General features: G+C 39.5%; 1 protein-coding gene across 1 annotated transcript in view; it reads left to right on the forward strand.

The window, feature by feature from the left end:
* The window catches only part of cdh13 (cadherin 13, H-cadherin (heart)), a 436,422-nt gene extending 410,481 nt beyond the window's left edge, over positions 1-25,941 (forward strand). Inside the window, exons 14-15 of the mRNA XM_077567730.1 lie at positions 1,903-2,121; positions 23,928-25,941. Coding sequence (XP_077423856.1) covers positions 1,903-2,121; positions 23,928-23,935 — 227 coding nt within the window. The 3' untranslated portion in view covers positions 23,936-25,941. The remainder of the gene's footprint in view (positions 1-1,902; positions 2,122-23,927) is intronic.
* Positions 25,942-26,793: the final 852 nt, after the last annotated feature.

Consider the following 26,793-nt stretch of genomic DNA (forward strand, 5'->3'; position numbering starts at 1 on the left):
TTACAATACAGGTACACGTGTTTTTAAAACTATGAACTTTGCTTTAAAGACCACTAGCTTGATGCTAACGCATAATGGAAAATGTCATGCAGTAACAAATGTAAGTAACAGGCTGTATAGTGATACTCACAGGCATATATTATCTTTTAAGGAAAAACAACTAATATTATGGCAGCTACTGAGTCACATAGAGTAATTCTGAAAGTCAGATTCGTGTCTGCCCCCGGTGGCCAAGTCACAAACACCTCTAACACTTATACAAATACAGAGAGTCCTCAAGTTACGGCGGAGTTCCGTTTCTGCGCTGGCGATGTAATAGGATTTCCCCGTTAAAGTTGATATTTACATCAAAATACTTTGTACAGTAATTTGAGCGTCCGGGAAGAGCCGGACCCAATATTTTGTGTTTCCGCACGGACATTCATTGCTGATGGATGGCAGAGCGGAGCTAAAAACACGGAAATGTGACGCACCTGATGGCGAGCCGACCTGCTGATGGACGTCCGTTGCTGGAGGTAACAACAACACAACTTTAAATAATTTTAAAATGGCGTGATTACTCTGGAAAATTAACGGGGAAAAAGGTGCTACGGTCGAGGCACGGGCGCCGTAAAGTCGACGTAGGTCGTGTACGATGTAACTGGAGGACCCCCTTGTAGTTGAATTATTTGCATTCTTATATGATTCTGTTATTACTAGGGGTGTAAGGCGATTAAAATTCTTAATCGTAATTAATCGCACGACTTTAATAGTTAACTCACGATTAATCACAAATTTTATCTGTTCTAAATACACAATAAAATGTACATTAAAATATTTTTTATAGGTTTTCATACTCTTGCATAAAAGTGGAAAACATGCTAGTAATTTCATAATAATTCATAAAATTTACTTAAAATTAAAAAGATGTACTGTACTGTAAAAAACGAGTGTAATATTGATTTGTGTTGAAGTCATTTTTCTGCCACTAGATGGCATAATTGCATTTGTAAGACGTTGGTGACAGCTCAGTGCATTTTTATTTCCATATCTAATCTTTTGTGAAACTGCACATTTTTAAAATTGTAAAATGCAACTTAACCCCAGTCTACACAAATATATGCATTATTATTACATTTATTACTGCAAAATTTTGGCATGAACATTTCTGCTGTGTTGCGACTTGAATTCCCCCTATACAGGGTTTCCAAGTAAGGGGCGGTCATTAATCACGCGTTAAAAAAATGAGTGATGTTAAAGGAACTTTAAATTAACTCAAAATGAACGCATTAATTTTGACACCCCTAGTTATTACTGCATGTTTTTATAAAGTACAATATTGTAGAGTGCAATTTTTTGGAACAGAGACTGGAGACAGGAACAGATTAATGGTATTTGCGTTACTCCAGTGGGGGAAGAGAATTTGAGGCATGGATGTTTTGAGTTACGAGCATGGCCACAGAACAAATTAATTACTATTTTGAGGCGCCACGATATGTTTAAATGTAAGTGTGTCTGGTTGTGTCCATGTGTCAGCCCTACTGGCAATCAGTTGGCATTTCACCCAACGGATAGGTGGGCAAACCAAGTCACATGACTTAACCAGAGGTTTGAAGGTACTGCTGCAGACCAAAATATGGAAATTGGAAAGGACCTGAACACTGTCAAGATGGCATCTTCCCAACCGTTAATACCAATTTCCATATTAATGGTTAGAAATGGATCTCTGAACCACGAACATTTGGTACCTCGGCCAAGGTACAAACTGAGCCATCACTGTCCTTTTTTGTTCACTAACCACTAATGTCATTCTGCTTTGCAAAATATGCTGCCATTTTGTGTTAATCCTGAACGTATTAAGAATATTTTGGGGGATGATGTCTTTATTAAGATCTTTCGGTCTCTCTCTTCTTCCCGCCTTAGCCACACACTCCCGAATTACGTTGCTGCACAGTCTGAAGAAAGCCAACTATCAGCTGCCATTGCTCATCACTGATTCAGGGGTGCCTCCTTTGTCCAACAACTCAGAGGTCAAAGTTCAAGTCTGTGTCTGCAAGAAGAACAAGATGCTCTGCAGCTCTGCCCACTCGCACCACGCCGGCCTTCTCGTCATGCTTGCAACACTCATGCTTGGCCTACCATGTAAGTATTACTGCACAGACAGAGAACCAGATGCTAATGTTTCCCGTAGTACTTTGAAGCATACTTTTAATTATCTTTATATAACATGAAACACTAAGTTATTACAGATGACGGTCTCTATCCCTTCATAAATCTGAATATCCTGTCAACAGCCTTGATTTAGGTTCACCAGTGATTCTGAATAGAATGTTAAATAAATGTGGCTATAAATTATATATGAACAAACACCACAGTAATAACCTTCAGAATACAAATGTGGGAACGTTTGGCCACTGCTCATGCTGCTCAAGTACAGATTTATGGCTCACACTTTTTTTTGTTTATTTTTTTTACTATGTAAACACATTTCAAACACCTCTCTTGTTTTTGCTGGAGGAACACAAACTCTTTTTCAATAGATGTCTTGTGATGCCATTAACAACAGCATCAATAATTCAAACTCCTCCATTCACAAAATATATGTCCAACAGCTAGTTTGATAAGAAAAATCTTACATTCTGTCTATCTCTCTCAAGGCTTGTTGTAGCTTTCAACTGTTCGCCAGAGGTGAGTAAAAACAAAGGCAATGCTGAAAAGACGAAAGTCATGACGTGAATATATAAAAGACAGTACCAGAGAAAATACACACCAAAACAAGCAAAAAGTAGGCTGTGATTTTTGCCCTGAAGGAAAGTGTAGGAGTCGTTCTGCCGTCATCACTTTGCTGATTTGTAGTCAGCAGTGAAGATCATTGAGGAAAATCCTAGCCATGTCTTTTTGAGCACTCTTTCCCATCTTCTTGCAGTCTTGTTATATTGATCCTCCATCTGTCACACCAGTTGTCTTCTATGCAAGCTTCATATGACTCATTTTAGAATTGGTTCCCGACAGTTTTTCTATTACTGTATCGTACTTTTTCTTTAACAATCACAAGCACTCTCATAATATAACATCGCAACTTATCATTTGCTCATGTGGACTGCAATAGCTATCATTCTACCATTAATTCTTCTCACTTTTGGATCAATTTGGCTATTGATGCAATAAGATAAGATAAGATAAGATCCACTGATTGTCACACCCATCTAAGTGGGGCGAAATTTGTTCTCCGCATTTGACCCATCCCCTGAGGGAGCGGTGAGCAGCAGCAGCGCCGCGCTCGGGAATCATGTGGTGATCTAACCTCCCAATTCCAAACCTTAATGCTGAGTGTCAAGCAGTAGACTCCAGTTGTCAAGTTTAGGGTGGTCAAATACACATTTCTGTGTAGTGAATACAGGCACCTGATTGGCCGCATAACTTGAAACACGAAAGTAGAGCGCTACCAAGAGACATGCTGAACAAAATTAAATTTTAAAGGGGCATGATTTAAGAGTTTTTGCAGATTTGTCGACACCTCTGGCAAAAAGCGGAATGGAAGCCAGATGTGCATGTGCCCAGAGTGCTATTTAATCAGTGCACCGTAGTTTTAATTCTGCATTGCTCATTTTAAATAGACCCTATCGCATTTTCGTGACAAGGTCTTACTTTTTTAGCAAGAAGAAAGCAAGCTGTGGGTCCCGTTTCATCCACTGAGGTCTTTCCACCCGTTGAACGCTGCTCCAATATTGATCCGTGTCCTCCCGCGACGCCTGTCCGACTACAGTTTTGTCCTTTTTGTCACACTAGACAGATGTTATCCTGTCCTGCTCGGTCTTATGACCATGGTTGGCGGACACAGGGGAGATTTTTCTCTCCAGGGCCGGAGTCGCCTCCAAGAGACATCTCCTGTTGCATGTTGCCAAAGTTTCAGCCCGATAGTCAAACAAAAGGAGCCACCAGGAGACGGAGGGTCGCACTGCAGTCTTGGTTTATTATTATTTTGACACACTTTTATGTCCTCTGTCACGCACACGTTTATCTTTCCACGCTCTAGTCCACACACTCCCAACACTTCCGCCTTCCCTCCTCTCGAATGGGCACTCACACAGCCTCACGCAGCCCTCAGTCACACACAAGCAAATCTTCTTTGTCTTGCATGGAGTCTTGCGTGCACGCGCCTGACGTCACGCTCAGGCAGAAACCTTAAATTCCGTACCTAAAACCCTCATCATTATTTAACTCTACAGGAAAATATGACTAACAACAGCTGAGCAACAGCCATTGTGTCACAATAGTGCCTCCTGTCCATTATACAATTATAAAATACATGGGTGGGTGAAAATTACGGTTATTTTACCACTCAAACTTGAATCATGCAACTTTAAGCAGAACAGCTCATTGTTTTGTACCAAAACAAGATCATGAAAATATCAAGGCATTTTTCATAGGCCTATTTGGAATATTGTGACATCCCTAATTATCAGTTGTTTTGTTTTGTTTTTCATCAACGTTATATTCTTATTCCTGGGGTAGGGGTGTATAACAAAAAAAAAAAAGATAAGCACCAATCTAAGCTAAGACAACCAGATATTTTAGTCTATTCAAAAGGATTGTGTTGGTCAGTGGTTCTCAACCGCGGTCCTCGAGTACCCCAACCCTTTTTTCCATTTCTCCCGCAGCCAACACGGGTGTTTCAAACGATCAGCTAATCAGCAAGCTCTGTATGAAGCCTTATAATGAATCTTCAGCTGTGTTGGCTGAAGGAGACATGGAAAACAGGCTGGATAGGGGTACTTGAGAACCAGTGGTGTGGGCTACCGGATTAAAAGTGGCACATACATTCAGCAGTAACAACACCATTCATTGACGGCAATCAAGATTACTTACAAATGTATTCATTGATTTAAAAACTTGATATGGTCAGTACCGGTTTACCCTAAAACCAGACTCATACCTTAAAAATATTCAAAGTTGAGGAAAAACTATTTTTTCTAATGTTTTTCTTAAAAATAGTAAGTTTGATCCTCTAATTATCAATTTGTTAATTTTATGACAGTATGAGCAAACAGGTCAGAGTCTTCTTTGAAGGACTACTGTTATTTTCAGTTGTCATAAGTGTGGTAACTGCATGGTGACATTAGGTTCATTATTTGACGATCATTTTTACTCTCAAACAGGGTGCACCAATTCCGGTCCTTGAGGTCTGGAGTCCTGCAGGTTTTAGATGTTTCTGCCCACTAGCACACCTGATTCATATAATCATGTCATTAGCATGCCTGATAATGATCGTGATCTTTGGTATCAGGTGTGTTGGTAGGCGGAAACATCTAAAACTTGCAGGACTCCAGACCTCGAGTACCGGAATTGGTGAACAAAGATAGCTGCAGTCATTCTAATATTGCTCTGATCTACCGTGGAATTCATTAACCAAATAGTTGTTGCAAATGACACATTTTTCCCCCTCTGACCTTGTGCGTGTGTGCATGTCCTTTTAATTTGGACTGTCCAATAAGATGATCTAACACAGATGTTATGTTACCTTGGATGTGACTGCAAAAAGTAAGTGCACACGTGTTCCTTTTCACAATGCCACAGTTGGTTGTGAGAGACAGAGGCTTGGGGTCAAACATGGAAAAGCTCTGCAAACACGCCCAGCAGGCACCTGGAGAGATGACTTCTGCCCAAGCTCATCACAGACAGCCACACTGGGCCACAGATGTAGGCGACTGATCACTCCAGTGTTGAATCTGAGAGGTTGATAGAGAGCCACACGGGATCCTGTTTCTATTCCGTTATCTCCAAACTGAACTCTGACCCTGACACAGAGATGAGAGAAAGGGAAATGGAAAGAGCCAGAGGGAAGGGATGAGAGGAGATGAATGTGTGGAGATTAAAATCTTTTTTTCTCGTTTATGGCACGAGAACAGTGTTGTACAGCAAGGCTCAAAATAGACATACATATACTGTAACGAATTGACTGTAGAATGTACAAGAAATAACTGGCAAAAAAGTTGCCAGCTTATTATTGTAAAATCTCAGTACATTACTATATTATTTTATTTTATTTTTTATTTTTATTGTATTTACTGTACATAAATTACAGTTACTTACTGCATTTACCTTTACAGCAATTCACTGTAATCTATCTTAAAACCATTTCTTGTATTCTCCGTAATTTACTTTAGTTGCCAGAAAATTCCTGTAAATACACAAATACAGTATGTCATTGTAAAATCCATCCATCCATCTATTTTCTTTAACTCTTATTCCTCAAAAGGTTCGCTGGAGCCTATCCCAGCTGGCTTCAAGCATTAGGCAGGGTACACCCTGAACTAGTTGCCAGCCAATCGCAGGGCACACGAGCAACCATCCACACTCACAATCACACCTAGGGACAATTTAGAGTGTTCAATTAACCTGCCATACATGTCTTTGCAATATGAGAGGAGACCGGTGTACCCTGACAAAACCCACACAGGCACAGAGAGAACATGCAAACTCCACCCAGGAAGGCAGAAGCCCGGACTGGATGTCACGTCCTCTGCACTGGGAGGCGGAAATGCTAACCAGTCATCCACCATGCCGTCCGTGTAAAATCAATCCTTGCTCTGCAACAGAGTGCATGAATGAATGTTAGCTAATGCATGTTTATCGGAGAAATGCGATGTGATGACGATATAGACTGCCCTCGCGCTAAAATATTACTCGTCCTTGCTCTGGTGACAATACAGGGTCCTCAATTTGCTTCTTCTCCTATAGAGATACCCGTCAAAATCCAATAATCTTTACAGTATTTACCTGTATTACACAGATACATGCCCAAATATAGTTGCTGTAATATTTACAGTATTTTACCTCAATTTTTTACAGAAATGTGTTAGTGTGTTTATATATACTATTTTTTATTTGCAAATCAATGACTTCATTTGAGTAGCAATGTTCTAACTTTGTGGAGCAATTATTAATTTATAAATTTATTTTGTAGGTTAATATCGGGAAACAGAAGCAAGAGTTGTATTAAGCAATAGAAATATAACAATATAATACATACAAACATATATTTTGTAGCGTGCAAAGTCAAAACTCAGGGCTATTAATTATAAATATTTCAATTATTTAAGTTTATGGGCCAATCCTCCTGCCTGACGCTCAGAACGTAACAGAAGAAAATTAATTCTTTGTTCTGCTTTAGTTTAGTGAGTTTGATTTTTACTCCAGAGTCCATACATTAATTTCCCTGCTAATTTCCTGTTCAAAGATGGATATGCTCGTTGCAGCCAGACACTGGTCAAAAGTGTAATCGATCACCCAAGGTGTTAAACGCGCTAGCTGTGTTAATCTTAGGTTAGCTTAGCATTTAGTATGACTTCACTGTCTTCTTCTCATTATCGCTTTGTGAGTATGACACATGTCAGAAAAGTATCTTATTTGTCGCCACGCAGGAAATGATTACCGGTACTGTCTTGGAAGCTACTCCACAACATGTTTAGGCACACTAGTAGCCAGCTGAAGTAGCACAGAGCTTCCCCTGACTTCCAACTACCCACTATAGGTGACGTGAGCCCAGCAACGCTTTTTAGGCTCGTCTCAGTGGTTCTTCTTTCCCTTCTTCTCCCTTTTGATGGTTGTCTCGGCACCTAATTCCCATTTTGGCTATTCATTGCGTTAAAATTAGGTGCTAAATGCTAACTTTGACCCACAAACTGTGACGTGAAACTGCTTCTTTCAAGCCTTGATGTCCATATACAAAATGTCATGTACAAGTTTACAGAGCAGTATTTTGACTTTAAGAAAACTACTAATAACTGTACATTGAAAGGGTTAAATGTATTTATAAAGCTTATGCCCTCTGAACTAAAATGTAGTCAAACAATTTTGGTGCAGGCCTTCCTGAGTTGAGTTGTTACGCCATGCTTTTATGGTTCTTCTCCAAGTACTCCAACTTCCACTCGGATTCCATAAACATGCTTCCCAGGTTAATTAAAGACTCTAAATTGTGCATATGTGTCAATGTAAACAGTTGTTTGCCTATATGTGCCTTATGACTGGCTGATGACCACCATTTAAGGAATCCAAATGAATTGTGTTTTACATGATACATTTTTGTCATATCCTCCCATGGTGTATGATCATAGTAAGACAACAAAGTAGGCTACGCTGCCCCCTAACAGTGCACATGTGAACTGATGTTCTTTGCATCACTTATGGTCAAATATTATCTCTCCTCAACACCTTTTTACGTGCTCCAAACACATTTTCAAAGCTGAAGATGGATAGTTGAAGCCAATGTGAAAGCACACCACGTATAGCCTATAAATATTTTATACAGATTGGTGGCTTGGACTTTTGCCTATAAGACAATTTAACTTAGGAAGTGAGATTTCTTCTACACACACGCAAGCACACACACAGTTCTCCAGTTCCCTATATAGTGCACAGAATTCCCCCACTTGTGCTCGATTTAGTGTCTACAAGCTCAAACCTCAATCTTGTCCATGCAGGATTACCGGCTGTAGCAGTAAATTGGTCTGAAGCTGTGGTGCACTGCAGGAAACTTGATTGCTTCTGCTTTTCTTTGTCATTTCAGCAAGAGTTACCGAATATTGAAAAGGCAAGAGTAAAGGAGTGAGGTGTTGTGAGGGTGTCGTAAAACCAAACAATTAACCCCTGAGTACTGCAAAAACTCAAAAACAAGATGCCGCTAATTTACTTTGTATCCCCCGGGGTATTTAGTCCGCGTTGTTTGTCTTCTCTGATCCTCCACTCCACTACGACAGCCATTTTCATTCTTCTACAGCTCTACACAAATCCTCTTTCCAGCTTGAGAAAATGTTTACAGGCTTATTTACTTTTGGAAAGAGGCATCTTTTTCATTCTTTCAGCTTCTTTTGATGGTGGCCATTTGTGGTTTGTATACAGTATCTTGGAGAATTGTCTTTGATCTCAGATCATGCTGTGAAGACTGTTTGTTCTATTAGTTGAAATAAAAAAAAATAATAATAATAAAAATATTTTTTTTCTGTGCATAGCACACATCAAGCATGAACATGTGGGAGTGTGAGGGAACATGATCCACTAATAAGCTAGAACACGGTGGCTGATCATACTATACTGTCCCTGCAATAGTATCTTTATTGGAGAAGAAACCTAGTACCTATGACCCCATCTTAAATGGAGAACATACAAAATAATTATTTTTCTTGAGTTATAGAATAGTCTCAGAACATTGAAATGTTTTATTGACTGAAAAACATATATATATTTTTTTTTTTTACAGGAGAGCTCAGTATTGTTCATTCGATTTGACATCATCATTGCTCTCCTTTTTTTTTTTTTTTTTTTTAAAATCCAACAAGTCAATTAAAAAAAAAATTAATAAATGTTTTTTTTTTTTAAATACATATACATATATATATACACATATACACACATATATATATATATATATATATATATATATACCCTTTTTTTGTACGTGGGTGAGTATGTGCGTGTGTGTGTGTGTGTGCGTGCGAGCGTGTGTGTATTCATCAGTTCACCTAAAGCCCATTAAAAAAAAATCCCATACTAATAATATAATATAATAATAAATTGCCAGATGCAGAAACATCAATGTAAGTTATCACGATGTAGTGGCTCTCGCTAACAGACAGAATTAAGTAACCGGAATTAGGTTAAAAAATTCTATATACGTAGACCATGTTTCTATAAATTTTGATATTTGGTTTTTATTTGAGGCAGATATTTTTTCCATTAAAATGTGATTTATGAGGAGGTTAGACCATTGGTCGATATTCAGAGTTTGTTTATTTTTCCAGTTAACAAGAATTGTTTTTTTAGCGATAGTAAGGGCTACAAGTGTAGATTGAAATTGTTTATGTGGTAAGTCAGTTGTTGTTAGGTCACCTAGCAAACACAAGTTTGGAGATAAAGGTATCCTACAGTCCAAAATAGCGGAAAGTTTTTCCAAGACTTTAGTCCAGAAATACATAACCGGAGTACATAACCATAAAGCATGAACATAAGTGTCTGTAGTGTTTTGTAAGCATTGGAGACAAATGTCGGAGTCTGAGAGTCCCATTTTCTTCATCATATATTGAGTAATGTATGTTCTGTGAATAATTTTATATTGGATAAGTTGTAAATTTGTGTGTTTTGTCATTTTAAATGCGTTTTCACAAACTTGAATCCAAAAGTCAGGTTCCGGTGCTATAGACAAGTCTGTCTCCCATTTCGAGATGGGTAAAGACATTTTATCAGTATATGAAAGTAACTTATATATTTTTGAAAGTTTTTTTTTTGTTGTCGGAGAAAGCTTGTTAATATCTTTAGCTAAAACAGGCGGTTGGAGCGTACCCCGAAGTGTTGGAATTTTTTTCTTTATCATATTTTTAACTTGTAGATAATGTAAAAAATTTCCGTTTTCTATATTGTATTTTTGGAGCAAGGATGTATATGATATAAACATATTATCTGAGAAGAGATGGTGGAGATGTGTAATTCCTTTCTGCTCCCACACAGCTAAATGAAACGGTTGGTTGTTAAGTTGAAAGTCGGGGTTATGCCATAGGGGAGAAAGTCCACAGGGCTCCACTTGGGCTTTTGTCAATTCTAGTGCCTTCCACCAGGCAGTCACGGTGGCGGAAATCATTGGGTTTTTAAAACAATTATGGCGCTTAATTGATGTTGTAATAAAGAGTAAATCTCGAAGTCTGAGGTTATTACAATCCTTCTGTTCTAGTTCCAACCAACAGTTAGTGTCTCTGTTGGGTTGTGCCCATAGAACGATATATTGTAGCTGGTTAGCTATATAGTAGTACATAAAATTTGGTGCCTCTAGACCACCTTTGGATTTGCTTTTCTGAAGAGTAGATAGACTAATCTTTGCTTTTTTTTTATTCCAGTAAAATTTTGTTACGGCTGAGCCCAACAACTGGAACCATTTAGCCGTAGGTTTAAATGGAATCATTGAGAAAAAATAGTTTATTTTAGGTAAAACTTTCATTTTAATGGTGGCTATTCGTCCTATTAGAGAAATAGGAAGATTATTCCAGCGCTCCAAGTCACTATAAATGTTATCCAGAAGTGGAGAAAAGTTTAAATGAATTAAATCAGTTAATTTAGGTGAGATTTTTATGCCTAAGTATTTTAAATTACCTATAGAAAATGAGTAGTGTGGATCCTGGCTTGCAGGGTTCCATGAATTTTCTGTAATAGGTAGAAGTGTTGATTTTGTCCAGTTAATAGAATAATCTGATAACTGTGAGAATTTAGTTATTAAATTAAATACTTCCCCTAGCGAAGTAGCCGGCTTTTCTAAATAAAGTAAGATGTCATCGGCATATAGATTAATTTTATGTTCTGTTACCCCAGAGTGAATTCCTTGAATCCTTCTTTCCTGGCGTATGGCTAATGCAAGTGGCTCAATAAATATTGCAAATAATAAAGGGGATAGTGGGCATCCCTGTCTTGTGCCTCTCTGTAAAGTAAAGCTCTGAGATATAATCCCATTAGTAGTAACTAAAGCTTTTGGAGAATCATATAATACTGATACCCAGTGGATAAATGATTTCCCAAAGCCAAATTTATTTAAAACAGCAAAGAGGAAGGACCAGTTAACTTTGTCGAAAGCTTTTTCTGCATCCAATGATATAATAACTGCCTTTTTATCATGCCGCTGTGACATGCTAATAAGGTTAAAGAGTCTCCTAATATTATTAGTAGAGTGCCGATCTTTAATAAAGCCTGTTTGGTCGCTATGAATAATTGTCGAGATTACTGTTTCTAGTCTAGATGTGAAAGCCTTAGTGATAATTTTAATATCAGTATTAATTAGTGAAATCGGACGGTGAAAAACAGTTATAGGAGAAGATCTCGGCTACCTTGTGCCAGTCAAAATAAGTGTTCTGAGATAGTGAAATAGTGTAAATAATTAGTATGGAAGTCATTGTTAGTGTAGCAGTACACTCGCCTGACTTTGGTGGAAGTAGTGAAGGTTCCATTCCCACTCACTGACTGTGTGAATGTGAGTGTAAGTGGTTGTATGTCTCTACATGCGACCATTCCAGGGTGTAGTATGGCTGTCATTCAAAGTCAGCCGAAATAGGCTTCAGCTCACCCGTAACACTCCTAATAAAATGTTGCTTATGTCCCCAATTTGGTTCGTGGGCGACCCTGGTTGGATGGAAGAATTAGATATCATATCAATAAAAACTATCACCATAAATGCCTTGAGAGTTTACGGTGTGGTCATTAAATTGAGAATATTTTTATAATTATGATTTTTTTTTAACATTGCATTTTATGTTCTCCTGCATGTTCTGTAAAAGGTACCTCCATTTGCCTCTTGTACAAAGCAAGTGTGTCCACTATTGAGCTCATGTCTATTTGTATTAGAGATGAGTGCAGACACACACACACACACACACACACACACACACACACACACACACACACACACACTAATAGGAAAGCCAGTCACTGGTTAGGTTTCCATCCAAATGTTTCGGAATTTTTAAGCGAATTTTGTGAAAAGACGCAAAACGACATGTAACTTATGCCCGTTTCCATCTGTTCTTCTTTTGCGAATATTGAGAGGGGACTCCGCAACTGTAGGTGGCGTAATACACCATAGAGATTTGATCCACCATTAATTTGAAAGAAGAAGAAGAAAAACAGGAAGCGGCTGTACCGTGCGATGATGTCGTATGAATTTGCTTTTGTAATTCTTGATACACCGTAGCGTTTCTTTGCTGTTTTCCATCTAAAAATGCATTAATATTCGCTTTGTTTTGTTGTTTCCCAAACATACCTTATTTTATTGTCTGCCATTGCTTTGTGACTAAAAACGTACGTGTGATGTAATATCCGGTCAAAACGTGCGCCGTGTATCCGGTTATTCGCAAAACCTGTTTCCATCGCCAAAATTCACATTTTTCTTCCTTTCCTTTTTTTCATTTTAGCATTTCTTGAAAATTCAAATAAAAATGGGTGAATGGAAACCCAACTATAGTCGCTTTGTGTTAATGAACAATTCCCAATAACTTTTAGAGGATCGACAAAATATATTTCTGATGAATTGATGCATGCAAGTGAAATTCGGGCTGGCAAAATTTTAGTCATTCAATTTTACGGACTCTTTGTAATATTGTTAGCTTTGTGTAGAAATGTGATTTTGTGGACTCGTTACAAACTCAAATACCGGTCCATTATAGAGCTGTAATTGAATGGGGTAGACTTCCGGGTTCCACACATCAGCGTAGTTTCCGGCCACTGATGGCCGCGTTCCAACACTACCACCCCCACACCTGCGCCCCCCCAGCTCCCATCAATGGGCATCTCAACTCTGTGAAATGCTTCGGACAACTGAGACAGACACTACACACTCACACCTGTCGACGGGAACAGCAACCAAGGGACACAAAGGCGGAAGCGCAAGAATTGGGACGTGGCCCACACGTCGCAAACAGAAAACTGAAACAAAGCTGATGTGTGAAAATCAGGAAATTGGAAGTCCCGCCTACTCTGTGGCATATACCCCATTTGCACATGCCAAATGTTATGGATTGTCCATATTTTGTTACGAAAATAACTGAAATCTAACTTGAAAAGTCAATAATGCCAATTGTTCCAGATATTTTTTTAAATACCCATTACCTGTTTCCCTACTTCCTCGCTTGAACAAACAAGTGGTGAGTAGATGCATTAAAGCCCTGCTGAGACCTATACCTGCTTTTGAATTATGAACTAAACTGAAAATGGCAAAAACATTTTTTATGAGTTACAGTTACAGTGCATTTAATTTCTGAGGAGAACTATGCAGTGTATTTTATTGCCATTTATTGTCCCATATGTAACTCATACTTTCTACATATTTTTCCTAGATCATATTTTTTGTCTTCATAATATTCACATTGGGCTTGAATGTAAATGTGTTTAAATGCTGGTTAACTGGGTATATAGAAGAATGGGTAAGTCATAAAGGGAAATCACAAGGTTGCCATACTTTATTCGGTCCTTGACAAATAGCCCTTTGGTAACAATGCCAGCTGTGAGGTTTATCAGGCCATTCATTCCCCGCAAGTTTGGCTCACTTAAAAACGCAGCAATTTTTTTTCCAAGCCTAACTTCTTTCAGGGTCCATCAATTTTAAAGGAAAGCATCTGTGAACAACGACTTCTAATTGTTGCCACACACTGTTCCGTGCAAAAAGGCTTTCAGCCTGTGACACTTCTACTCTATCTAGTTTCTTCATGAAATTTTGACTGATGAGTGGCTATTGCCACTCCTCCTGTTGAGTGGTTCCTCTGAGATCATTTAATTGGGGCCAGTGGGTTCTTGGTTATGAAGTTGGAATCGCTCAATCATGTCTCATCAGCAAGACCTGTCATAACACTCGCCCTGGTCTGTACATTGTGTGTGTGCAAAGTGGCTTTATACAAGTAAGGTGCAGGATCTCCCCTTGCGGATGATGTAGTCGGCCGCGCATGTGACATTAGCAGTTGAAGCTCTGGCTTCTATCCCTGATTGTGCATCTGTGGAAGGATAAAGGGAATTCTCTCACTTTCCCAGAATTTCACTTGAACGTATTTGTTGTAAATTTGACTAATTGTTGAGCATGTAAGCCAATACAGAAGAAAGTCTGCGACGTAAAAACCAGTGCATCTTTATTTTAATGACGGGGCAAGTCTTGTTTACCGTGTTCGGAAATTTGGCAGACTGCGTTGCACTTTTCTTTTTGACATTCCGGTGGACCGAGGGTGTTTTCTATTAAATGCCCATGGTGCAGCTGGCATTTTGGTGATAAAACGTAGACTAGGCTTCATACCAAGTGAAAACAGATCTATGGTGAGAAGCTCAGTCATCCGGGAGGGACTCATAGTCGAGCCGTTGCTCCTCTGGTTCGGATGCCTCCTGGACGCCTCCTTGGTGAGGTGCTCTGGGCATCTCCCACTGGGAAGAGGACGACCTGGGACACGCTACAGAAACTATGCCTCTCGGCATAGGAGTGGACCAAGTGACTGGGGAGAGGAAAGTTTGGGCTTCCCTGCTAAAGCTGCTGCTGCTATGACCTCACCCTGGATAAGCAGTGGATAATGGATGGATGGAAAACAGGTCTAAGTTGTGGTACAGGTGGTTAAACATGATGTTAGTATATTTTATCCAGGCGCAGGCAGACAGATTCTTAGCTCCGTTGATATGTGTGGTGGTTGTCATCGTATTTCATTCAGAAATATGACATCAGTGTGCATCGAACCTTAGTGATTTTTTTTTTATAATTATTTTTGTCTTTATTATACTGTATATTTAAAACAAACAAACACCCGATCAGGGGTTGAAGGTGAGTGATCTCGAAGGTGGACTCTATTGAGTCCGTTATGCTTCTGTCATGTACACCATGTGCTTCACCTGCGTTGAATTTAAAGGAAATGAGCAGAGCCGCTTTGATTGGCTGGAAACCAAGTTCATTTTCTTCTACATTTTGTCTTCTGTTTTTGGATTTTTGGGGGTAATTTTTTATACTTGTTTTTTCATACACGTTTATATTTTTCTGCCTTTTTGTCAAATTTATGACATAATTGGCAATTTAAGTTGTTAGGAAAATGGATGGATGTATATTATGGCTATTTTTTGCTATACATTTGTTAACATTTTTGGGCAATTTTGTGGACATTTTATGGCAGAGGTGGGCATCGAGGTCCTGCAGGTTTTGCATGTTGCCCTTTGGATGTTTTCGTTCTCCAACACAGCTGATATATAATCAGCTCATCAGCAAGCTCTGCATAAGCCTGATAACGATCCTGTTGATTGGAATCAGCTTGTGTTGGAAGTTAGAAACCTCCAAAACCTGCAGGACTCCAGCCCTTGAGGACCGAGATTGCCCACCTCTGTTTTATGGCAATTTTGGTTTTGGGCATTTTATGGATACTAGAATATTGTTTACATTTTCTTTACTTTTCGTAAATAAATTTTATGACATTTCTGCCAATTGAATACTTTATGGTAGTTATCGTGATTTATTATTTTGTTTTTGGATATTTTATGTTTTCTTTTCTGCCTTTTCAAATCAATTGTCTAATTTTTTTTTTTTGCAATTCCAAGGACGTGATTTTATGGTAATCTTCTGATTTTTTATATTTTATCTAAAAAATCTACTAATGTTTTACCAGCTCCAGAGGGAGCCACAAGAGAGGAACTAAAGAGCCACATGTGGCTCCAGATCCACAGGTTGCAGAACCCTGGTCTATGAAATTATGAATAGAAAGAAAACTCCACTCATGTGCGCAGTTAAACTGCACTTTGCGCTAGACTGCACTTTGCGCTAGACTTTCACTGCGCACGAAAATAGGGCCCTAAAGCACACATACATTCTAAGCAGGAAAATGTTTTTGCTTTTATTTTTATTTCAACATCACAAACGTGATGTTCCAGTGCTTGTGGGTTCACATGCAGCAACCGCATATTGTCTCACTCTGCTTGTATGGCATCCTCTTCACTCTCAGGATCTTCATCAGTCTCTTTTTCCTGCTCTGTATCTTCCCTCGCTGAAATTGTTTCCCAAGTCCTGTGGCACTCTCATGTTTCCCTCTCTGTCTCTCTCTCACTCTCACTCTCACTCTCACTCTCACTCTCACTCTCACTCTCACTCTCACTCTCACTCTCTCACACATCTGGAGCTGTCACAGTGTTTGCTTCATTTTTATTTGTCTTTATGGCACAAAAATAGGACGTAATATCAACAACATTTCTGCAACCCAGTCTATACATACAGTAAATGTATAACAGTCTACTATTGCAGGTTTGCTTGGTTTTGTGTTGTGGTAAGGTTAACTCATTTTAGCAGGTTAAATGTGTCCTTCTGACAAAACCTAGATTCCCTCAGTAAAAATGGTCTAGAACCGCCACTGCATTAAGGGCGACGAGTCAAATGAGAGTTGAACTAAATGATAGTGACTGCCAACCTATATGAAACAAAGCACAGCAGGACTGTGACCCCAAATGTTAAGAGAAAAAACAGTACAGTCTCTCAAAAGAATCACACAATACATAATTCAACAGTAAACTATTAAGGTAACAGATGTCAAACTGCCTCCCGCTTACACGGCCTGTTTTACACCATATTGTGCCACATGCATTTCGTTTAATAAGCACTTGCACTGAGGCTTAGTAGTAAGCCTGTAAAGTAAAACAGAACGTAAAACCTGTTCTGCTCTTGACAAGTATTTCTGGATCAGTGCAATAAATTGATTGTTTAGTGGTGTAGTGCCTCTACACTGTCACAGTCATACAGAAGCAGGAGTGGGGTGCACATATACCGCTTTTTTATGATTATGTATTCATTACAAACAATATACAATAGTTTCAGTTCACAATAGTGTGGAAGACATTTCAAATTAATAGTTTCCAAACAAAAGCAAAGGTTATTAGAATAATGAGCACAACATATTCTACAAATCTCTTTGAAATGTACAAACTGTTGGTACCACACCTAATGTGTTTCATGTCTTCTACTTGGAAGCCCAAGTGCTGAAAAGGGGTGAAAATGAAGCTGTTGGCGTGAACAAATGCGCCATTCAAGCTCAGACATCTTCCAACATGTCACACACAAGACGAGAAGCAATCGATAAAGCCTCATATTTGAAATCATAGTTTGGTGCTTGCGTGCGTGCGTGCGTGCGTGCGTGTGTATGTGTGTCAGCTCACTCTGTCTATAGCAATGACTGTCTCATATTACCTCTTGATCTGTTGGAACAAATTGTCATACTACCACAGAACACTCTACAAGCACACAAACACACACACACACAGATTATTATGATTATGATGCAACGTTCATATATACAGTATATATATATATATATATATATATATATATATATATATATATATATATATATATGTATATAGGGTGCGACGATACACAAAATTCACAGTTTGTTTCGGTTTGACACATTAGTATCATGTTTCGATGTTTTTTTTCCAACATTAATTTTTAATGAATGTAAAATTTTGATTAATTTAATTTGTAGTTTATTGAAATTACCAACGTTTTGGTTGACTTCAAAGTACAATTTTTATGTCTGTTGTTTATGTCTAGCAATGCCTGCCTCATTTTCTGCTGTACATACTTAGAAGTTAGAACCATATATACAGTATACTGTCAAAGTAAAAAGAAAAGCACCACAAATGTATAAATCACTTATCTTCTGTGGTGCATCCCTACCAGTCGATTATACATGAAAAAAAAAAGTATCTCCCTTAACTCTTTGACTGCCAGACATTTTCAGAAAAGGGATGCCGTGGGTGCCAGCCGATTTAAGCATTTTGACTGATCTTTCAAGGTCCACAGAAAATATTGTGTTTGGACTATGGAAACACACATACTACCAAATGAAAGATTGGACTCTCATCTTTCATCAGAAAAAAAGTTTGTTTCTACCTTATTCCGTTTTTCAGTAATCAACAATAGAAAATGGTTAGTTTCACCCAAATGCTCTGTTTTGAAATAAAAAACTGAGAAATCAAGCTTTTTGTGAAACGATATTATTTCATGCACTCTAGTGAATTTGAAACCTTTTTTTCCATGAATGATGCCACAAACACCTAAACAGTGCTTTACTTCTGTAAAACACTACCACCAACAATGAAAAAGTGTTTTTTGATAGCAAAATACGTTTATTTACATTCAACAGTGTAACAATTTGACAAAACAATTTGGCAAACAATTTACAAATGTGTGCAACCGTGGTACTATTTACAATTGTATGGATGTTTTAAATACAGTTTTTCTTTTTGTAACACTCCCCTGCGTGCAAGGGGGCGCAGCAGGATTTGCACAACAGATTTATTTCACTGCGATTGCAGACGCTACACTTTTTTTCTGGCTTCTTTTCCCCGGGGAATAGCAAGTATATACTGCAGTGTGTGTTTGGCCATGTTGCCATCAAGTCTACTCTCAGGATCGTGATACGGTGACGTTACAGTGGTGTTACGTCTGGCTTCCTCATGTCCTTCAGTTCCTATACCGGTTGGTAAGAGATGTTCTGATCCATCTTATCCACTCCATTCATGGTGGCATCGTAGTCCATAACCAGTGTCTTCTCAGACTGTACCCACTCCTCCGATGAATATGCATTGGCCTCGGGGCACTGTTCGTCGTCCGCCTGAGCAGAAATGCTCGGTTGTGCTCCGCGCTTTCCGGCGTTAGCATCGCTAGCCGGTGAGGCTTTGTGACGTGATCATAGCCGCTGCGTCAATGCTTCTAACTTCGGCGTCAACCTCGGAGTCACCATCATCATCATCGTTGTCATCAATGTGCTCTTTAGCACTGGTTGATGCTTCTCTTCTTTGAAAAAACGATAATGCGTGAGCTGCTTGCCACCGGTCGCCATTTTCGCTTTCTCAGCCATTGTCCCCTCAACACTCTAGCTCCGCCTCACGTCTTCTACTACTGACGCCTAACCAATCTTGTCCAAATAGAATCATCGCTACCATCTAGGGGCCAAAAATAGTCATTATACTAACTAGATCTGGTTGATACTTTCAGCACAGCTGGCAAAGGCTTTCCTCTCTACCCGTTTCCCAAAAAAAAAAAAAAAAAAACTTGGTGAACGTCTTTTAACTCTTTTACTGCCAAAGACGTTAAATGACGTTCTGCAAAAACCTACGGAGGAGCGCCAAAGACGTTTAAAGACGTCCACCCATTTTTTTTTTGAAACGGGTGGAGTAAAGCCTTGCCCAGCTGTGGTGAAAGTTTCAAGCAGGTCTAGTGAGCCTAATAACTATTTTTGGCCCCTAGAGGGCAGCGATGACTCTCTTTTGACAAGATTGGGTAGGCGTCAGTAGAAGACGTGAGGCGGAGCTAGAGGGGACAATGGCTGGGGAAGGGAAGAGAACATGGCGACCGGTTTGAAAGCAGCTCACGCTCGAGCATTTTTTTTCAAAGACGAAAAGCATCGACCAACGCTAAAGAGCACATTGATGACGACGATGATCATCATCGATGATGATGATGGTGACTCCGAGGTTGGAAGCGTTCACGCGGCAGTAGAAGACGTGAGGCGGAGCTAGATGGCTGAAGAAGCAAACAATGGCGGTTGCAAGCAGCTCACACTTGGGAATTTTTTACAAAGACGAAAGGCATCGACCAACGCTAAAGAGCACATTGATGACGACGATGATCATCATCGATGATGATGATAGTGACTCCGAGGTTGACGCCGAAGTTGAAAGCGCTGACGCGGCGGCTATGACGACGTCATAAAGGTTCATGGGCTAGCGATGCTAACACCGGAAAACGCGGAGCACAAACGAGCACGCTCAGGCGGACGTTCAATCGGACGACGAAGAGTACCCCGAGTCCAATGCATATTCATCGGAGGAGTGGGTACAGTCTGCTACTTGCTATTCCCCGGAAAAAAAGGCCGTCAAGAAAGTGTAACGTCTGCACGCGAAACGGACAATTGAAGTGAAACGTATCTGTTGTGCAAATCCTGCTCCTTCTCCTTGCACGCACGGCAGTGTTACAAAAAGAAAAACTGTATTTGAAACATCCACATAATTGTAAATAGTACCACAGTTGCACACATTTGTAAATAGTTTGCGAAATTGTTTTGTCAAATTGTTACACTGTTGAATGGAAATAAACGTATTTTGCAATCCAAAAACACTTTTTCATTGTTGGTGGTGGTGTATTACAGAAGTAAAGCACTATTTAGGTGTTTGTGGCATCATTCATGGACAAAAAGAAGTGTAGAATTCACTAGAGTGCATGAAATAACATCGTTTCACAAAAAGCTCTTTTTCTCCGCTTTTTGTTTCAAAACAGAGCATTTCGGTGAAACTAACCATTTTCTATTGTTGATTACTGAAGAACGGAATAAGGTAGAAACAAACTTTTTTTTCTGATGAAAGATGAGAGTTCAATCTTTCATTTGGTAGTATGTGTGTTTCCATAGTCCAAACACAACATTTTCTGTGGACCTTGAAAGATCAGTCGAAATGCTTAAATCGGCTGGCACTGGCGACATCCCGTTTCTGAAAACGTCTGGCAGTCAAAGAGTTAACGTCTTTGGCGCTCCTCCGTAGGATTTTACTAAACGTTATTTAACGTTGTTGGCAGTCAAAGAGTTAATACTGTTTGTTTTTTTTACAGTGTACAACTCTAAGAATTAAAAAGAAAGAAAGAAAGAAAGAAATAGCAGGTGGGTAGAGTAGCCAAAAACTGTACTCAAGTAAAAGTAAAAAGTAGTCATCAAAAAATCTTTCAAGTTCAAGTAAAAAAAAAAAGTATTTGCTGAAAAGAATACTCAAGTACTAACTGCTTGAGCATAATGTCTTATTTTTAAAAACAATGTCATCAGACAGACAAAAACACAAAATTATGTGCAAATTCTGGCATCTTCAAATCATAAAATAAAATAAAAAATATACATAGAGGGTTATACGCAGAACCATCTGTGAAAGGTTTCATCCAAAACCTTCACAGCGAGTTCCACTGAGAACCCTTTTATCTTACAAGGGTTTTGTCTAGAACCTTCACAAGTTCCTCAAAGAACCCTTTTAATTTGCAAGGGTTTCATCTAGAACCTTCATAGAAAGTTCCACTTAAAACCCTTTAATATTGCAAGGGTTTCATGTAGAACTAACAGTAAGTTAGACTGAGAACCCTTTTATGTTTCAAGGGTTTTATCTAGAACCTGCAGAAGGAGTTTTGGTTTTTATAAGGTTTTTTTTATTAAGAATCACACTATTCTACCACTCTACCTTTCTCCATAAGGGTCCTCATGTCACATTTGCTGAAATAAGAGAGTTGATTTAACTTACCTTGATTATTTGAGGTTTCTCTTCAATCCAGCTTGTAATTCAAATTCATACACAGTTGATCACGTGTGTGAATAGCAATCACCACTGATATGCCACACCTGTATTGAAGAGAGCGGAGCGTGTAGCAAAACCAGCATTCAACTCCCACACACAAAAATCCAGCTTTTCCCCTGGGTAATACAACCACCACCAAACATTCGCACCATCCGTACACCAGTGAGGGTGGCAAAGAAGGCAATGTGTCTAAAATGTCTTGCCTAAGGACTCAATGACACAACTTGGAGGGAGTGGGAATTGAACAGCTGACCTTCTGGTTACTGGACAAACAGTTCTACATCCTGAGCCATAGCCACCATGCACACACAACCAGAAATAGGTTAACTCGCCAATTGCCAAATGTGAATAAAACTGCCGAGGTCAGGGTGGGTTACAATGGCAGGAACAAAATTAATATAGTTTTGCTACATTATATATTTGTACTGTATTCTAAGTTTAAGTGTTGTACGTTACAAATTGGAAATTTTCACACAAAAAAGTTCTTCTGCAGACAAATTCCTCTTAAGTCCCAGTCTCAGTCCCATAGTGCACTAATAAAATAAAATAAAGTGGGGAAAAAAGACTGTAAAAAAATGTGTAAAGTTATTTCACTCAGAAATTCTAAGTAAATTTTACAATGAGAGTTTTTAGTACATTTTAGAAGTTTATAAAAATAAAAAAAAGGCTACTCAAAGGGTGAGGTAAAAAGCCACAACCTTCAGGTTCGGGGACAGCCAGTGTACCACCTTAGCCATGCCGCTCCTGCTGTGTGTTAGTATTTTGCTGGTGTCAGGTGGAATCCTCGTAACTTCAAGCTGGCCTCATTTTGGACACACCAGCAATGCAGTACAAGGACAAACAAGACACAACTTGGAGAGAGTGGGAATTGAGGTGGTACAGTGGTTGTCTCCCAACCTGAAGGTGCCCTTTGTCACTGATTCTGTTCATAACTTTTATGGACAGAATTTCTAGGCGCAGCCAAGGGATGGAGGGGGGCCGGTTTGGTGGCCTCAACATTGCATCTCTGCTTTTTGCAGATGATGTGGTGCTGTTGGCTTCTTCAAGCCGTGATCTTCAACTCTCACTGGAAATAAGAAGCGGTTGGGATAAAAATCAGCACCTCCAAATCAGAGACCATGATCCTCAGTCGGAAAAGGGTGGAGTGCCCTCTCCGGGTCAGGGATGAGATCTTGCCCTAAGTGGAGGAGATCAAATATCTTGGCGTCTTGTTCTCGAGTGAGGGTAGGTTGGAGCGGGAGATCGACAGGCGGACCAGTGCAATGTCTGCAGTAATGCGGATTCTGTATCGGTCCGTTGATGTGAAGAAGGAGCGGAGTCGAAAGGCAAAGCCCTTGATTTATACCGTTCGATCTACGTTCCTACCCTCACCTATGGTCACGAGCTTTGGGTCGTGACCGAAAAACAAGATCCCGGATACAAGCGGCCAAAATGAGTTTCCTCCGCACGGTGTCTCCCTTAGAGATAGGTTGAGAAGCTCGGTCATCCGGGAGGGACTCAGTGCCGAGCCGCTACTTCTCCGCGTTGAGAGGAACCAGTTGAATTGGCTCGGGCATCTGGTTAGGATGCCTCCTGGACACCTCCCTGGAGAGTTGTTCCGGGCATGTCCCACCGGCGAGAAGCCCCGAGGACGACCTAGGACACGCTGGAGAGACTATGTCTCTCGGCTGGCCTGGTAACGCCTTGGGAGAGAGAGTGGCTAGAGAGAGGGAAGTCTGGGTTTCCCTGCCAAAGCTGCTGCCCCCGCAACCCTACCTCTTATCCAGGGTATATATATATATATATAAATTCATCCATCCATCCATTTTCTTGACCGCTTGTCTTCACGGGCAGTAGGCGGGGTACACCCTGAACTGGTTGATATATATATTTTATTTTTTTTTGTCTCAGCAAAGTGATATTCCATTTTGTAAGTGCAAGAAATATTTTTCTAACACTGTCCTTATTAAATATTTAATGAAAATACACTGATATCTGCCATCTGCAATGCATCCCTGCTGACCTTGGTTTACCTCTTGTACTCTGTGTCCATGCCTCACTTTCCTGCCATTCAGCCTTTTTTTTTTCTTCATGTCTTGTCTCACCAGGCCTGTAGCTTCTGCAAAATGGTCCTGTTTGCAAAACCGGAAAGCAACAACTTATCTCCTGCACACAACGCTGGCTTAGCAGAGAGGACGAAAGAGAAGGAAAAGGAGTCTTCACACCATGAAAAATTATACATGACAATAGACACAATCCCCACAAGCTCAACTGCTGTGTAAAAAATCACTTATCTTCTCGCTACAGTTGTCTGCTTTTCTTCATCGCTACTTTCCTTGGTGAACTGCTCCGTCCCGCATTATATCACATCAACTTTAATTTGTCTGACTACCTTTATTTAACATTTTGTCCTCGGTCCACACATACCCTGGACGCCATTGATTATTCAATTCATATTTTTGACACATTTGGACATCTTTCTTTTTGCAGCCTCAAAAACAGTAGAGGTGTGTTACTCTGTAAAATCTATCTCAGTAGAATGTGTCATGTTTTTTTGCGTGTGGATGCAATGTACTCTGTCAGAGGATGTTCTAGCATCAAGTGACCGGATTTGATTTGATTGCTGTTTACATGGAACCCCATCAAATAATATTATTCGACTGAACAAATGTTGCTTTAAGTCGATTTGTCTGTCAGACTTACTTGAGTTTCTACAATCCACAACTTTACATACCCTTGACCCATTTATGGTGAGGAGCAATATAAGAAAGTGTTACTAATTCTATCATAAAAAAGAAAGAAAACATTAAAAGCTGTTGTGTTTAATCATGGAGAACTGCTCTACATCACACTGAACGGTATTTCCAATAATCAGCTCAAGGAAAAGGTAAATCTAAAAATAAAAAATATGACACTTCTACCACAATAATAAACATCATCAATTAATGTCTCAACAGCAGGCTTAATAATGAAAACTGCCGGAGGACATCACAGTTGTTTGTGTGAGCAGTTTGCATGTTCTCGCTGTGCTTGTGTGGATTTTCTCTGCGTATTCCAGCATCCTCCCCCCAGTCCAAAACAAATATGTGAGGTTCGAAGAAGCCTGAATTGTCCATAGGTGTGAATGTGAGTGTAAATGGTCGTCTGTCCCTACATGCCAGCTTTGTGATTGACAGGCAACCAGTCCAAGATACACAACACCTGAGCGAGCACCTCTCTAAAATGCACTCCTCTCTGACATGAAACGGGATAAGTGCTATAGTAAATGAATTGATGGATCGAAAAACACTCCAGAATCATTTTCAAACTGGAATTCACTACACCATCCTAAATGTTTCCCCCATCCTTCTATCCTACCTCCCATTTCCCATGCCAACAAACACGGCGAAGGCTGAGACACGGTCGTGGTGGGCGTCGTGTTGGCTTTTTGATGTGTTCTTTTATCTTCTCAACAGACTGTGCTTGATCTAGTTTCCCTGTTTCAGAGGAGAGAAGCTGCCTGTTTCTTTGTCTGCAGTGGTTGTGGTCTCTTAGGACAAGGTGGTAGCCAATAAGCCTTTAAAGTCGGAAAACCCTGGAGTTGTTTCTTCGATTTAACTGTTTTTATTGCATTAGTTGTCATGGAGTGGAATCAGTATATCTTTATAGTAATGGTGTGAACCTTGGGGGAAAAAAAGTATTATTATATAAATAGTTTATTTTTTACCATTGTATGAATATACAGTATTGATTAGCTTATGTACTTTAATTGAGGTCCCCACACCGACAAGGAGAAATGTTTCTTTTCTTTTTTTTTCCATCAGTGAACTTGAGCCCTCGTTTTAATGCCATTGGTGTCAGTGTGGTCTTTGAGTTTTCAATGCTCATATGTGCTTAGGTTAAAATTTTGCTCCCCCGTTTGTGCTTCATCTGTTTTCAAGTCCTAAGAACGATGTAAAAGAAGAAAACAAAGAATGTGATGTGGTGCGTAGTTTATCTTTTCACTCCTGCCTGCACTTATCAAACGAGGGGGAAGGAGTGCGGGCTCGATTGGAAAGCAACCTCAAAGAAAAAGAAGACATTTTGAACGAGTAATGTCTGTCTTTTGCACTAATTTAATAAACCCGTTGCTGAAAATTGTCACATGTTGCTTTTGTGTAATTTATTTGTCTGATTATGAAACATCAACACCTGCTAACTAAACTCACATGCTAACTAAACTCACTCTTATGCTAACTCCACTTACATGGCCAGATTTCAAAGTAAATGCATTTGTGCACAATGTGAGTCCCTGCCAAAAGGATACTGTTATGATATGCGATATATAATGTAAATGACATGAAGGCAAGTTGACATTTAATCTGACTCACTGCATCACTGTAAAACATTTATCATTTTAATTTCACATCCTAATTACAACCGGCTGATCTACAGCCTTGCCAGCGTTGAGGATTTTCTTACAGCTACCCCCCTCCTAGTTATTTCTGGAAATGTCAATAGCAACCATAATGCTGAATAATAATGATACTAATATTCTCCATCCGCCATCTCATTAATTCCCTCCTAGATGATCATTTAGCACCTATTAACAGAGGATCCTCATCTGTAATAGCCACTCAATTATCATGGTCACTCCCATTCAGCTCAGCCTTAGCAATTCTCCATAACACCTTCAAACTGATTTAAAAATAAAATAAAAAAGTAGATATTGGTAGGAATTACACCTACAAAATATTCAACCATGTTGAAAGGCTCATCAGATGCATTTTCTGTCACCCTAAAATGTTAAATCAATATGCCGCCCTCAGTGGCGTACAAAGCACATTAGCTGCTTCTATGATCCAGAAACATTTGGCAAGAGGCCCTTTCTCAAAATTCATGCCCCCTCTATCCCAGCAGGATTCCCCTTCAACTTGCAACTATTATCGATCGACAATATATTTTCCTCGATAAGGGGGCGGAAGGTAGCTGTGGATGTCCTCCAGATGGATGCCC

Source organism: Vanacampus margaritifer, chromosome 6 (genome assembly GCF_051991255.1).
Source record: "Vanacampus margaritifer isolate UIUO_Vmar chromosome 6, RoL_Vmar_1.0, whole genome shotgun sequence".
NCBI classification, from domain to species: Eukaryota; Metazoa; Chordata; class Actinopteri; order Syngnathiformes; family Syngnathidae; genus Vanacampus; species Vanacampus margaritifer.